The sequence below is a fragment of the Grampus griseus genome (assembly GCF_964374135.1).
Source record: "Grampus griseus genome assembly, chromosome: 8".
Lineage (NCBI taxonomy): Eukaryota > Metazoa > Chordata > Mammalia > Artiodactyla > Delphinidae > Grampus > Grampus griseus.
Window position 1 is genome coordinate 98,843,877 of NC_139002.1, and position 15,784 is coordinate 98,859,660.

The window sequence follows — 15,784 nt, forward strand, 5'->3', positions numbered from 1 at the left end:
AAAGAAAAAGAAATAGCATAGATCATTAGTTCTCAATTGGGGGTGATCTTGCCCCCCAGAGGAAATTTGCAATGTCTGGCGGTATTTCTGGTTGTCATAACTTGGGAAGGTTGGGAGGGAGTGCTATTAACATCAAATGAGTAAACGCTGGACATACACGAAACATTTAATGTTGGGCAGGACAGCTCCCCACAACAAAGAATTATCTGGCCCAAAATGTCAGTGGCGCTGGGATTGAGAAGTGGGTGTAGATAGCCTAGAGGGTATGGCTTATAATAAGTATTGTTTTATGAAACCTTACTTCATGGGATGTATATTTGTATTGAGCCATAATGTACAATGTATTATTGTGGGTCACAGGCTAGAGCTTGAATATCATTACAAGGTATTTGGTCATTGGGGAAGACTGAGAAATGTTGGAATAGGGCATTCTCTTTGGCATTCTTCAAGCATACCGTCTTGGGTGCTGGAGAGCTATCTGATGAGTTGTCTCTGCCAGGAACCCTGTGGAATCTCTCATCCCATGACTCAATCAAAATGGAGATTGTGGACCATGCACTGCATGCCTTGACAGATGAAGTGATCATTCCGCATTCTGGTTGGGAGCGGGAACCTAGTGAAGATTGTAAGCCGCGCCACATTGAGTGGGAGTCCGTGCTCACCAACACAGCTGGCTGCCTTAGGTAACATAAGGGTTCTGAGAGTATGAAGGTAGAATTTTTGAAGACTAACTTAAATTGCTTTTAAAAAAAGTTTAAACTCCTTAGCCTGTCACTCAGCCTCCGTTCCTATTTGTATTGCATACTATGACTTCAACCTGTTTTTCTACCTTTGTCACTACTCCCTTGCATATCATATATGCCTTATGTGGGGAACGGCAAGTAAACCACATATCTTCCTCACTTCTGTGCCTCTTTGACTTTGTTCATATAATTTGGTAAACATTTGTTCAATACGTACTCCACGTAAGGCAGTCGTTTAGTCCTAGGCTTGTGTGTACCTGTGTTCTTGCCTTCAATTATTTGTATTTCAAGTCAGGCTGCGATAAATGCAACAAATGGAGTACAAACTACTAGAAGGATAGAGTGAGGAAGAGCTCTTCCTCTGTCTGCAATGCCTTTCTCTGCTTATTTATCTTTTGAAGCTAAACTCAAGTGCTTTTATTTCATGTAAGTTTTCCTGATTTCTTTTTCTAATACCCCGTAAATGTGCGATATATTCTTTCTCTCTTTGGAATATACCCCTATGTGCTCTGCCCCTATTCTTCACTTGTACTTCCATAGAAGAAGTATCTATTCTGTCTTAAATTATTGTTGTTGGTATACTTTATTTATACACCCCTCTCCCTGGCCTGGTTATAAATGTCCTGAAAGCAGGAACTGTTTTATTCAACTTTCTGTCAACTCCAGTGCCTTCCTTATAACAGGTACTCGTTTTTTGTTACAGTGAAAAGAAAAGATATTAAGGGGGCTTGTAGATGTTAAGGATATTAAGAGAGGGTTTCTAGATTTTAGTCATCTTGAAGCCTCTCCTTTTTCCCTCAGGAATGTCAGCTCGGAGAGGAGTGAAGCTCGCCGGAAACTTCGGGAATGTGACGGTTTGGTGGATGCTCTCATTTTCATTGTTCAGGCTGAGATTGGACAGAAAGATTCAGACAGCAAGGTAGGTTAATGGGTGAGAATTCCATTCACAACAACCATGAGGTACCCATAGTGCAGACCTATCATCTCAGGCTTTCAAATAACATTAGATACCTATACCAGCCCCCACTCCTTAAAGTGGGCGTTCACCATAGACGAAAACTGTTTTCTTTAGAATTTCCTTCACCTATATATTTTAAAGCTGTTTAGCCATACTTGCATTTTTTTTCTGATTAGGAAAAGTCAGAGTGAGCCTGAGTTTTGTGTTAACACACCAAATGGTAGCAGAAACCTTCTGTTAGCCTGAGGCTACAAGAATTTTGAGAAGCGTGGGCACTTGAGGTATTGTGAGAGATGATGAATTGGGCTGTGCTTTTGAGGATAAATATTTTAATACGTGAATCGTGGAAGCCTGTACTTGCTAGGAACTCACTATAGTTGTTCTCTTCTCTCATTGAACCTTGTATTTTGTGATCCCAAGCTTGTGGAGAACTGTGTTTGCCTCCTTCGGAACTTGTCGTATCAAGTTCACCGAGAAATCCCACAAGCAGAACGTTACCAAGAGGCACCTCCCAATGTTGCCAACAGTACTGGGCCACATGCTGCCAGTTGCTTTGGGGCCAAGAAGGGCAAAGGTGAGTCTTGGTTCCTTGTTCCTTGCTCTTTAATGTAAGGATGGGGAGAGGAAGGAACACGTTTAGCTTTAGGTACAAAACACTTGCTGAGCAAGTACAGGAATCAGCCCAGTCAAGGGTGTCTTTTTGCTCTGCTGCCGCTTCCCCTGTGTCGTGTGCTTCATGGTGGTGACGGTGGTGGTGGTGGCGGCGGTGGTGGTATTGGCATCAGTAATTGGGCAGTGAAGGCCGAGAACTCAACTAATCTGGGGCCTTCTCCCCCATTCCTCCTTTGTGTTTCCTGTGTTTTTCTTTTCCTCTCCGCTTTCCTGCTTATTTTCCCATGATCCTGTTGACATCTCCCTGCCGCATTTTTCTTCCTTCATTTCTCTCCTCTACTTTCCACCTTGGGTGATGCACTGGAAGATGAGTGGTTCTCCAGAGGTGAGTGGAATCTTTTAAGGCGCTTACCTACTTCTAATTTGCATGTTTTGGTTTTAGCTTCCCTGGTGTTTCTTTGCCTAACCCTTCCCTGTGGATGCATGTAGGAAAATTCAGTTGAGGATGGCCACTGAAACAAGTGTAGCTCTTCTGAGCTAATGGCTCATGGCATGCTATTTCTGGACAGCAGCCCCAGTTATCAGGACTCAGGACGGCAGCAACAGTAGTGGTTATCCTTGTCTTACCCACGTGCTGCCTGTTTTCTGTTCTTGTATCTGATAGGGACAAGCTGGGGATCCTGGTGTTTTGTCTGTTTGTCTGTTTTCTTGTTTTTTGCCCCTCTTGATGCATCTCTGATCCAAAGATTTTGACTGAAGAATAAAAAAATATACTGGATGGACTCTTCCCTTTCTTAAACTTTTTACCCCTTCCCCCTTTTTTTAATTTCCAAAGGGAAAAAACCCACAGAGGATCCAATAAATGACACAGTGGATTTCCCTAAAAGAACTAGTCCTGCTCGAGGTAAGTCATCTTTTTCTTCTCAGGCTCCATAGAGCTCATAAATGTAGTCCACAGATAGGTGCTTGGCAGCCTGACAGTAGGCTGTACAGTACGTTCACTGTTCTGTCTCCTCTGACTTAAGGATTTGAAGTGATGACAGAAGTATTTGGAAACTAATAACAGTAACTTTCAAAGGACTTCTTGTTATGGCAACTCTTCAGATTACTTGAGGATAAGGACCTGATGGTAGTCTAGACCAGAAACTTAAGTACCCTAAGTAGCCACTAGTTCTTGGGACTCAAACTTTACTTGTTATAAGAAGTCTCTTTATCACAGTTTGGATCTTTATATTCATCAATATGGTGAGTCCAAAATTCACAGCTCCCCATGGATATAAAAATTCAGATGTTATTAAATTTGAGCCCCTTTCACTTAATCATAGTTCAGGTGGGCAGAATGACTCAGTTAAGTTAGAAATAATTCATCTGAGATAAGGAATCTTTAACTCTGAGTGCTATCGATGAGTAAATGAATCCCTTGAGTGCCAAGCAAGGTCAGAGTAAACTGTGGGAGGAGAGAAGAGGCTAGGAGGAGGGAGAGACAGGAGTTGCATATGAGTTGATATCTGTTTTGCTCTTGCCATGGTTGATTCATTCTTAAGGCTACATCTGACTACATCAGATGTAGTAGTCAGATCTCTTGAGTTTGCTGTTGGGTGGGTGGGAGGGTTTAGAGAGTTTACTGGTATTGGAGCATAAACCCATTAATCCAGAGTACTAACACTGGAGTTCAACCAGCCAGAGCCTGGTTCGTAGGTACTGATAAGCATCCTCTGCTTTCTTGTCCTTTCTTGTGCAGGCTATGAACTTTTATTTCAGCCAGAGGTGGTTCGGATATACATCTCACTCCTCAAGGAGAGCAAGAATCCTGCCATCCTAGAAGCCTCAGCAGGGGCCATCCAGAACTTGTGTGCTGGGCGCTGGACGGTGAGTACCTTTTACAAAATGGATTTGGAGATGGGAGGACTTAGCTAACTAGTTTGCTACCATTTATAATCTGTTCTACTTCTTTCCATGTGCTACTTGCAGTATGGTCGATATATCCGCTCAGCTCTGCGTCAAGAGAAGGCTCTTTCTGCCATTGCTGACCTCCTGACCAGTGAACATGAGCGGGTCGTGAAAGCTGCCTCTGGAGCCCTGAGAAATCTGGCTGTGGATGCTCGCAACAAAGAATTAATTGGTGAGGAGCCGTTACCTTAGCATCTAGTACAGCACCTTTGATCCAACAGGTGCTAAATAATTTATTTGTTGAAAGGGCTGAGGAAGAATCCTAGTCCTCCGTAGTTTGTGAATCTGGAGGTTGGAGAAGGTTATAGTTCAATGGTTCTTGGAAAGACAAGAGGGGCTGATTCTTCAAAAATAGAATAACAATATCTATCTATTGAGTATGTACTTTGTTACTAGGGATTGTTAAGCATGTCTGTATATTCTCATTTAAATGTCACCACTTTACAAGGGTCCTTTTTTTAAAATTTTTTGTTAGAATAAGGAAACTGAGGGTCAGGGAAGTTAAGTAATTTGTCCCGAGTTAATATAGCTCATAAGTGACAGAGCCCAGTTTTTGTTTTTCTTAAATTCACAATGACTGTTCTATTAAGCTATAATAGTAGTATAATATTCTGTAGTATAGTATTCAGTGTACTATTTTCATTAGACTCTCTGAATGGACTGTGTAGCATATTTGAGATAAAGTATTCAGATTGTTTTAATGTGACTGAAAGAGAGAATAAATAAAAGAGTAGGAAGGACAGTATATCCATGGCTATTCCAGGTCCTTTGCTCTTTTGAAATGATAATCCTACAGGAGAAGGAAGTTGATTCATGTGGATAGTATCTATGCTTGATATGAGCAATGCGATTAAGTGTAGTGTTAGGCTCCTAACAACCTGACTCAGCTTGTTCTCCCCGCACACATTCCTCCTGTCTCACCGCTATAGGTAAACATGCTATTCCTAACTTGGTAAAGAATCTGCCAGGAGGGCAACAGAGCTCTTCCCAGAATTTCTCTGAGGACACTGTGGTCTCTGTTTTGAATACCATCAATGAAGTTATTGCTGAGAACTTGGAGGCTGCCAAAAAGCTTCGAGAAACACAGGGTATTGAGAAGCTGGTTTTGATCAACAAATCAGGGTGAGATTAACACTTAAAATTACAACTGGAAAAGTTTGAATATGAGAGAGGGGTTGCTGGGAAGGGGCTTTCCCCTTTTGCTTTTTAAGGTTATTTTCCCTTATTTACATGGAAAGTATAAAGAGGTATTGCTCTTTTTTCTGTCTTCATGTTGATCCATAAATTGATAAGACTCTTACATCAAACATTTCTTTGTGTCACCGTTTGAGTTAAAATATGGGACTTGGTGAATACTTGATCTTGCCCGTTTTGGGATTTATATCCGTACGTTACATTATATTAGAGAGTACAAGTTTTCAGCTTCTTCCCTTGTCTTACATCCAAATTCCATCTGGTGTTACTTTCCTCAAAAGGAACCGCTCAGAAAAAGAAGTTCGAGCAGCAGCGCTTGTATTACAGACAATCTGGGGATACAAGGAACTGCGGAAGCCACTGGAAAAAGAAGGATGGAAGAAGTCAGACTTTCAGGTAGAATAACTCTTGGGACTGAGACTTTCACCTTTTTTTCCCCTTGGTCTCAGGTAATGCTTTTGTCTTTGGTTCTTCTGTTTCACTGTCACACTGAGTCTACTTTTTTGTTTTTTTTCTTTTGTATTTTGACGGCATGTGGGATGGTTCCCCAACCAGGGATTGAACCTGGGCCTCCGCAGTGAAAACGCTGAATCCTAACCACTAGGCCACCAGGGAACTTCCCCTGAGTCTACTTTTGCCCCAAGTCTCTGTGTGTAAAGAAATCATTTATTAACTTTCCCCCCAAAATGGTGCCTATAGTTCATTTGCTGCTGAAATAGCTCTGGTCTTCCTCTGTGTCATAGCACAGTGTAAATGCCAGTGGTAATGAAGGATGATGATGGCCTTTTTGACTTTCTCCGAATCTGCCTTAGCCCTTTGAAGGAGTTTGCCATTTTCTGAACTGTCATTTTCTGAGACTGTATCTCCTTGATAGCGTGAGTGTTTGATACCTTTGTAATCTGTTCAGAACACAAATAGAAGCCTAATATCCTAGTTTTTTTTTTTGTTTTTTTAATTTATTTTATTTTATTTTATTTTTGGCTGCATTGGGTCTTCGTTGCTGCAAGAGGGCTTTTCTCTGGTTGCGGCGAGCGGGGGCTACTCGTTGTTGTGGTATGCAGGCTTCTCATTGTGGTGGTTTCTCTTGTTGGGAGCATGGGCTCTAGGCGCGTGGGCTTCAGTAGTTGTGGCACACGGGCTTAGTAGTTGTGGCTCGCAGGTTCTAGAGCTCAGGCTCAGTAGTTGTGGCGCACAGGCTTAGTTGCTCCGCGGCATGTGGGATCTTCCCGGACCAGGGCTCGAACCTGTGTCCCCTGCATTGTCAGGCGAATTCCTAACCACTGTGCCACCAGAGAAGCCCTAATATCCTAGTTTTGTTTCACTATATAGGTGTTTATTTAACCCTTACGAGTTACCTTTTGGTAAGAATCGTATTCGGGAATAAGGACCTAGAAGTCTGAGCCCATTAAGGAATAAGATAAGGGTGAATTCAGTACTCTGTGACATTATTGTGTTTTGTTTGCCTCCAGGTGAATCTAAACAATGCTTCTCGAAGCCAGAGCAGTCATTCATATGATGATAGCACTCTCCCTCTCATTGACCGGAACCAGAAATCAGGTACAGTAACCAGGGGACATAGCCCTCTGCTTTTATTCCACTTCTGCTATTCTTCTGCTATTCTTTCGTTAGATGGCTTACCATCTAATGAAATAGCATATATATTTATTTCTGAATGAGCTTGTCTTTTGGTGGAGGGAGAGTAATACTTCACCTCAGGATTATAACCCAGAAGCTGGTAGACCTGAGCATCAGCAAATAAGACAGGCAGTTAGCCTGCGTGTGACTCCCCCATCTTTGCTTGTGGACTTAAAATGACCAGGGAGCGAACCCTACTCTGTTTCCTCTATTTAAAATATACTCGGCATATAACAGTGTATAAATTTAAGATGTACAGCATAATGATTTGACATATGTATATAGATAGTGCCTGACTTAACGACGGTTTGGCTTATGATTTTTCGACTTTGTGGTGGCACAAAAGTGATGTGCATTCAGTAGAAACTGTATTTCAATGCTGAGTTTTGCTCTTTTCCCTGGCTAGCGATAACATGGTGGGACAGCGTCTCACACTGCAGCATCAGCTGCAGCTCCCAGTTAGCCATGCAGTCATGAGGGTGGACAGCCGATACACTTACAGCCATTCTGTTTTTCACTTTTAGTACAGTATTCAATAAATTATATTATGAGGTATTCAACACTTTATTATAAAGTAGGCTTTGTGTTAGATGATTTTGTCCAACTGTAGGCTGATGTAAGTATTGTGAGCACGTTTAAGGTAGGCTGGGCTAAGCTATGGTTGGTGGGTTAGGTGTATTAAAATGCATTTTCAACTTATATTTTCAACTTATGATAGGTTTATCAGGATGTAACCCCGTTGTAAGTCCGAGGAAGATCTGTATATTGCAAAATGATTTTTTTTCCCTTTTGAATTTTCATATAATACCAAGTAGTATATGTTTACTGTTGAAAAATTAGAAAATACAAACCAGAAAAATGACAACAAAAAAAGTCACTTATTTCTGTTATCCAGAGATAACCACTCCTATTCTGTATCCTCTAAACACTGCCATGTGAGCAGATACATTTTTCTTCAAAAGACAAATCATATATTTAGTGCTTATTGTAACCCTTTTAATCTTAGTGACACTTGGGTTTTGCCTCAGTCAGGGTTCTTAAAATGTGGTCTGAGGATCACCAAATCTGTTGACATTTGTGCTGATGGTGCATAAGCAGTGGTGGTGCTTTATTGCTGGAGGCTGAGTGTAAACCAGGGCGATGACACCAAACCAAACTAGTTGTTGTAGTCTTCGTTGCCATGTACTTGCAGTTATAAGAAGGGCCAGTTTTGGGAGGGTAGGGGGAAAAAAAGGAGCCAAGTTCACTTAAGAACGTACTTGATGGAACTGTAACAATGTTAATTTTATTGTTTCTGCTCTTGAGTACACAGCTTTTTAATAACCTGTGTTGATGATATAGGGGGTTCTCATAAAGCACCCTGCAGCATACCAAAGCATGATGGTAATCTTGAGGAAAAGCACTTGTGCTATTGTTGGAGTTACTAGGTACACTAACCACTTTTTTTTTTTGGAACACTATTTTTACTTAAAAAAAAATAGACATTTTCTTGAAAATGAACACAGTGAGCTTGTCAGTTTGAGGAAAAATAACTGACAGTACTTGCCTGAATTTTCAAGAGAAAATTTTATTTTTATTTATTTATTTTTAAAATTTATTTATTTATTTATTCATGGCCGTGTTGGGTCTTCGTTTCTGTGCGAGGGCTTTCTCTAGTTGTGGCAAGCGGAGGGCACTCTTCATCGCAGTGCACGGGCCTCTCACTATCGTGGCCTCTCTTGTTGCAGAGCACAGGCTCCAGATGCGCAGGCTCAGTAGTTGTGGCTCATGGGCCTAGTTGCTCCGCGGCATGTGGGATCTTCCCAGACCAGGGCTTGAACCCGTGTGCCCTGCATTGGCAGGCAGATTCTCAACCACTGCACCACCAGGGAAGCCCGAAAATTTTAAATTTTGGAAGAATTGTATCTGTCACTGTGAGCCTGGTAACATCCCAATAGTTAATATACTTTTAAATGAAATCAGTGGCGATGTTAATGAATGTGATTTTTTTGATATTATATCATGAAATGTGTTAACATTTAGAAAATCTGCATAACTCTGTGAACCAGTATTTTCCAAGTGACCAGTGCATGATTTTCAAAATCATGCATGAGTAACTGATCCATTCAAAGTGTAAGACAGACCAATAGATATTAATTTAACAGACTATGAAGAGAGGCTTAGTTTGGATTCAGATTCCTTATTGCGCTAACCTTAAAGAAACTCGCCTTGTCGAGTATTAGTATACTATCAAAGAATATCCACAGTTATCTGAAAAGACTAATAAAGTTCTCCTCCCTTTTCCAACTTCTTATCTGTGTGATGCTGGATTTTCTTTATATAATTCATCCAAAATAACATCACAACGGATTGAATACAGAGGCAGATATGGGAATCTAGCTATCTTCTCTTTAAAGATGTGCAAAAATGTAAAACAGTGCTTTTTATTTTTTTTGATAAGTGTGTACGTTTTATAAAGCCATCTTGAACAATTTGGTACACTATCCACTGTGATGCTACTAAATAAGAATCAGTTTGATTCTTTTTTTTTTTTTTTTTTTTTTTTACTTTCTGGTGAGAAGAAAACATTTTTAATTTTTATCCTTTTTTTTTTAATTGGAGTGTAGTTGATTTACAGTGCTGTGTCAGTTTCTGCTGTACAGCAGAGTGAGTCATTTATGTTCATCCAAAATAACATCACAACGGATTGAATACAGAGGCAGATACGGGAATCTAGCTACCTTCTCTTAAACCAAACTTTAAATATGTGCAAAAATGTAAAACAATGCTTTCTTTAAAAAAATTAAAAGTATTATTTATGTTAACGGAATAAGTATTGTTCTTTTAAATGAAATAAATATTTAAAATAAATTTTAAATGAAATAAATATTTAAAAGCACTGTAGCTATTAATACATGTAGTCTATACCAGTGAACATTCTTTGGATCCTCATAACTTCTAAGAATATAAAGGGGCCCTGAGACCAAATAATTTGAAACCTGCTGGCTTAGAGTGAATCGTTTCTTATGTTAGAGTCTGGAGGAAAGGGATCTCTTTAAGTCCCATGAGGGCTTTGTCTAGAGCCTGGCACTTGTGGTAGGTGCTTAGTAAAAGTTTGATGGGAGGGAGGGGGAAGGGAGGACAGACTAGAGAGCAATTTTTATGAGTTTAGATTTTGAAGAGTTGGATTTTGACCTGGATAACTTTCTGACTCCCTGTAGATAAGAAACCTGATCGGGAAGAAATTCAGATGAGCAGTATGGGATCAAACACAAAATCATTAGGTAGGTGATTAATTCCTGCCTAAGGATATGGAGTAAGCCATATATATCATATGGGATGAGGAGAACCGTGTGGCTCTGTAGCTCTTTCCAGCACCCGCACCATTCACCTTCCTGGAAGGACACTGGCTGGACATTCCATTGGGAAGGATTCAAGGAAGTGTAGTAAAATCTGATCTGTCTACCTTTTTCCACATTCCCAAATGCTCAAAGGTTAAAAAAAAAAAGCTTCATATTCCTCCCCCATTAATACAGAATCAAGCGTGTGTCCCTAAACTGTTGCTCACAGCCTTTCACAGTCTGACGCCAGGTTCGCTCTGTCTTACTCTCCATATACTCTGTTTGAGCCCACCTAGTCTACTTGCTATCCTGTCTCTTCACTCTATACTTTTTTATCTTGCTCTTGTAATACCTCCTATTGGAATGTCCTTCCCACTTGCTTTGTAAGCGGTCTTCATCCCCAAAGGCTTGGCTGAATTCCTGTCTACTTTGTTAGGTCCTTCCTAACTATTGCAGCTCACCTCACTATCTTCTCCTAATTCCAGTACCCTTCATAGATCTCTTCAGTTTAGCTTTATTATCATATATGATATATTTTGCCTTCCCAGTTAGATGTAAGTTTTTTTATGTCAAGGACCACCTGACCTTAATGCCTTTGGTAAAGCTCAAATGCTTTACCAAAGAGGTGCCTAAATCACGTTTCTCTGCCTAATACATATTTTACACTAGAGGGGAACATCATGTCTCTGTACTTCTTTTTTTTTTTAAACTAGATAACAACTATTCCACACTGAATGAGAGAGGAGACCACAATAGAACACTGGATCGATCTGGGGATCTAGGCGAAATGGAGCCATTGAAGGGAACGCCCCTGATGGTAAATTCTCTTTATATACTATTGTCCTTCTGAGGCTAGTTCTGTTTTGAAGCCTGCATGTCCTGTGAAATAGGAAAAAAGGACTTAGTGAAAGACAGCACCTTTCCTTGTAGGGGTTTTCAGGGGAAAAGTAGGAGTTTTGACTCACATTGGGATTTCTGGTGCCATTGTTCTGCGATGGTCGAGATGGGAGAAAGAAGGCTATAAATACGTTGCTTGTGTGGCTAGCGCCAGCTGACCTGTCCTCGCGTCGCTCCCTTTCTGTGCCTGCCTTTGTTTGAATATCTTGCCCTTCACTTACTATTACCTTGTTTTGTTTGAGTTTACGAATCTGGGGATTTTCCCTAGATCTGGCACGCACTCATGTTTTCTTACTCTCATACTAACACATTGCATGTGTTCACAGCAGGACGAGGGGCAGGAATCTCTGGAGGAAGAGGTGGATGTGTTGGTTTTGGATGATGAGGGGGACCAAATGTCTTACCCCCCCATGGTACGTCCTTCAGCCACCCCCAAGATCATCCTTGAGGAGGAGGTCTCTGTGCCAGCAGTTTGCCAATCATGCTGATCTGATCAGTCAGCCGCACGGGGCTTAGGGGTGCTGCTTCTGTGATTGTTACCTCTTAAGAGGCTGGGACGTGCCGCTGGTGATCTGATTCTCCATTATGTGCTGCTTTCTTCCCTTCAGATTTGCTCAGCTCTCTTTTGTTTCTCCTTATTCCCAACCCTATTAACATCTCTTTCTCTTTTTTCCCTACAGCAGAAGATTTAGCACCACTCTCTCCGCTACATCTGGGCTTATAATATATGTACTTTTATTTTTTGGTGGTGAAATGGACTGATGATTTTTCCCTTTCTTCGCTGGACTGTTGTGCCCACTGCCACACTGCCTCCTGCCCTTGTAGCCCTAAGTGGCTGCCTTCTTTCCATCAACTCCCTAACTTCTTCCAGTGAAGCTTAATTGTCCCTCCTCCCCCCTCCAGATCCCCTGCAATTACTCCCAAGAAGCCTGACTCAGTTATATGCATATCTTGAGAGACTGCTGCAGATTAGCTCTTTTTGCCAGCTCTCCCTGGAACTCTTGGCCTTGTGTGGAGGGAGGGAGAGAGTGGGAATCCTCACTGGAAGCTATGGGAAGAATTGGAAGTTATATGCTATATATGCAGTGTCCAGCAATCTGATAAACCCATGATTCTTAAGCAAGATTTTTCTTCTCTTGGTGGGGAAGGGACCTTTACTTTTTTGGAGAGTGGAGGGCGTGAGCTCTTCGTTTATTCCTAATGACTATTTTTGAAGCAAAGACGGCCGGCGACATTGGCACATACCACTTGGCAAGGGCCCTTGAGCAAGTGAAGGTTTCCTAGAGCGGAGATTAAGAAACCTTGCCCTCCTCATCTCCAGGGCAGGGACCATCAAGGACCTACAGACTCCATCTCTTCTCCAAGCCTCATGCCAGCCCTGGGCTGCAGCTGCTGCCCCTTACTGAGGCTGTCCTTAACCCTCCTCTCCCATCCTGTGATAATAATGTCTGCTGACTTGGCCTGGCCATTTTCAAGAGGCTGTAGAAAGAGGAGAATATGTCAAGGAAGACTTCTTGGGTGAGAAGGAGCAGAAAGATGTCTTCTGGGGAGAAGAGCCTCTAGGAGGAGCGAGTAGGAATGTACATGAATCATTTAGTCTGAAACTGTCAGGAAGCTACAAAGCTGGCTTCCCCCTGCCCTTATTTCTCCTTTTTCTCACCCTTATAGCCCCATCCTCCCCTGCTTCCTCCCTGGATTGGTTGGCTGACTAAAGGACTTGATGTACATACTCCTGCCCCCTTTACCCTTAAAAAGGTGGGGTTCGCCCCTGGCTTTGCCTCTTCTTTGTGCCTTTGGCCTGGGGTGCATCTCCTCCTTCCCTTCCATGTGCCTTTCTTTGCCTCTGCAGTCTCATTTCTCATGATTTTGCAAATTATATTTTGTTGCTTTCTTACCTACTTCTTGGCCCTAAATAGCAGAAAGAAGAGGAGAGGTGGCCTAGAGAACCTCAGTCCCTCCACTGGGAATTGGAATAGCCTCTAATTTTAGTCATAGAAGGTTTTTCTCAACTGTATATGTTGGGATTTTGCAAAAATCCTGTTCTGATGAACCTCCAAATGAGATTGGTGGGAGGAGTGAGTGGTGTGACTCTTGCTCCTTAGTTGCGCAGAATGATTGTCAACTCTGAAGGGGTTATAGGGAAGTCGTGTCCATATCCCCCTCCCCGACCACCCCCCCACCCCTGTTCCTCCTCCTTTTAGTTTAATGTATATTAGCAGGTTGGGCTAGAGGAATCAGCTGCTATGCGGTTGATTTTTTTTGTTTTTTTTTTTTAACCCTTTCCCTTATTTGCCTTTTACTCCTCCCCTTAATCTAAAAGCTCTGTTTAATGCAACTGGAAATCTTTATGCTCCTCTCTCCCCCTTCCTTTATATATTGAGGCTTTGGGGTAGGAGAAAAGTGCACAACCCCCCACCCGCCTTCCCTCTGCATTAGAATTCCTTATTTACCCCTTTTCCCCTTCACATTTCGTCCCACTCCTTTTCTGGCAAAAAGGAGCCTTTTCCTTTCTGTGACCCTGAGAGCATACTGCACAGGGGAGATCGCCCCCATCCAGATGTGGCTCCACTCTTGGTTTCTCTTGTCTTCTTCTGCTCTTTTCCTGGTGCTCTTTTTGTCGGTGGGGTGTGGGTAATAGAACAGCCATGGGCTTTTGGGGACCTTTAACTGTTTTTTCCTTTTCATTTATAAAAACACTAAACGTTCAGTTTCAGAGAACCAAAAATCCCACCTTCCCACCGAACACTACTAAGGGGCATGTCTTCTGCTCCATACCTTTTCTGTTTTTCTTTCTCTCTTGTTAATGCTTTTAAAAACAAATGAGTTTTTTTATATAAATAAAGTTTTTAAAGTGTGTATGTGGGGGGTGTGTGTCATTTCTTCACTTTAAGCTGTATCTCTTCTCTCCTTTTCATCTTGGTTACTTCCTTATGTATCAGTGTCCTTTTTCTCTGCAGAGCAACTAGAAGGGGATTGTACCAGGACTGATTTATTTTGAGCTCAATCCCAACTCTTAACAAGAAACATTCTTTTTAATTATATATGAAACATTTTTCCTCTGAAGATTCTTAAAAATTAAATGTGGCTAAGTAGAGCACGGGAAGCTTATTGCTAACTTAGAGATAGGAAACTGAAGTATAAAGAATTAATAAGTCACTGGGATTCTTTTGCGACATTTGACAAAACTAACGTTGAATAAAGCTCATTGCAATTCATGACCCTCTTGAACATTTATGGGTAGAAGATTAGAAACTACCAGCTCCAGCTATCATCCTAATAAGTCTGAATATGTAGAATTAAAAGGCTCACTAGGCCATAATGTTGCTTCTCAGGCTATTCGCAATCTTTTAGTAAGATGATAAGGGGCAGGCCTATAGCTGCTTCCTCTGTGTCCTCCCAAGTAATATGTGGGTGGGTAGCAAATACTCATTGGATTACCAGGGGTTGTCTTTACTGTAGAGGCCAAGGATTAAGACCTACAGAAAGGGGCTTATTCCTCTGGGGCCCATATTTCCTGTTACATTATTAAGAGTCGAGAATTTATGTAAAATGCTTTCTGTATGCCCGGTCTTTAGATTAAAAATATATAGCTTCTTCTGGTGATGCTCATGTCTCAATTTTGTTGAACTAGGTCTTGGGTATGAAAACTTTCTTGGGCTAGTTAAGACCAGGAAATCTAAGCATTGTAGCTGATAACCTTTTAAAGCTTGGTTTGTGTCTGGCAGTTGTAGTTTCAGAAGGATGAAGCACAGAGGCAAAAGCTATTAGTTTGCTTTGCAGAGAGGGTTGGCAGACCTGCTGGAGATTTTTTTTTTTTTTTAATGTAGAAAAACCCGGCTACTGGTGAATAGCCTTTATTTCTGTCATATTCTTTATTATGCACTGGCATTGAGCTACATAGAAACCTTACTCTTCTCTCGATTGGTCCATTTGTTTTATCTCATTCAATAAATATTTCCCCAGCATCTTCCATATGCCAGGCATTGTTGTGTATGTTAGGCTTAGATTAGAGAATGAAACAGATGGACCCTTTCTCATGTGCAATCCATGAGAATTCTATGCAGCTGAGATCTGTGGTCTTTTAAAAACATTTTTCTGCCCTTAACTAAAACAAGGTGTTAAAAGAATGATTTGTAAAGTCCCTGTATCTTGTTTCTTGACGCTGATTTAGTAATGCTTTTGAAGGTTCTTGGTATCTCTTAATACGAACTTTAGGAATCCTGTGTATTTTGTCAAGATTTGCCCATTTGTTCCCTGATCCTTTAGAGCCTGAGTTGTTTTTTTTTTTCCCCTGGAGGCGGTTATAGATTATGCTCAACCACTCTTCTGCCTCAGTGAGTCTTTTTTGTGAACATGTTTGTGAAATAGCTGCAATGAGTCTTGCTGTGACATACTTTCTGACAGCTCAGAGCTATGACCTCACTTGGCCACTTGCTCTTTCTTGCTGAACTAATGCACTTTGTTACAGACTAGAA

At 41.4% G+C, this 15,784-nt stretch overlaps 1 protein-coding gene across 4 annotated transcripts in view; it reads left to right on the forward strand.

Moving 5' to 3' along the window:
* Window positions 1–14,165, forward strand: part of CTNND1 (catenin delta 1) — a 47,225-nt gene extending 33,060 nt beyond the window's left edge. Inside the window, exons 8-20 of one of the 4 annotated variants that reach the window (XM_082659756.1) lie at window positions 500–683; window positions 1,545–1,662; window positions 2,122–2,275; window positions 2,681–2,698; window positions 3,149–3,217; window positions 4,055–4,182; window positions 4,285–4,435; window positions 5,193–5,385; window positions 5,739–5,853; window positions 6,927–7,014; window positions 10,293–10,355; window positions 11,126–11,229; window positions 11,990–14,165. In XM_082659756.1, coding sequence (XP_082515882.1) covers window positions 500–683; window positions 1,545–1,662; window positions 2,122–2,275; window positions 2,681–2,698; window positions 3,149–3,217; window positions 4,055–4,182; window positions 4,285–4,435; window positions 5,193–5,385; window positions 5,739–5,853; window positions 6,927–7,014; window positions 10,293–10,355; window positions 11,126–11,229; window positions 11,990–12,001 — 1,397 coding nt within the window. In that variant the 3' untranslated portion in view covers window positions 12,002–14,165. Of the gene's footprint in view, window positions 1–499; window positions 684–1,544; window positions 1,663–2,121; window positions 2,276–2,680; window positions 2,699–3,148; window positions 3,218–4,054; window positions 4,183–4,284; window positions 4,436–5,192; window positions 5,386–5,738; window positions 5,854–6,200; window positions 6,333–6,926; window positions 7,015–10,292; window positions 10,356–11,125; window positions 11,230–11,635; window positions 11,940–11,989 lie in introns of those variants that run through there. The other 3 variants (XM_082659757.1, XM_082659755.1, XR_014297075.1) reach the window with 3 other exon arrangements.
* The last annotated feature ends 1,619 nt before the right edge of the window (window positions 14,166–15,784 follow it).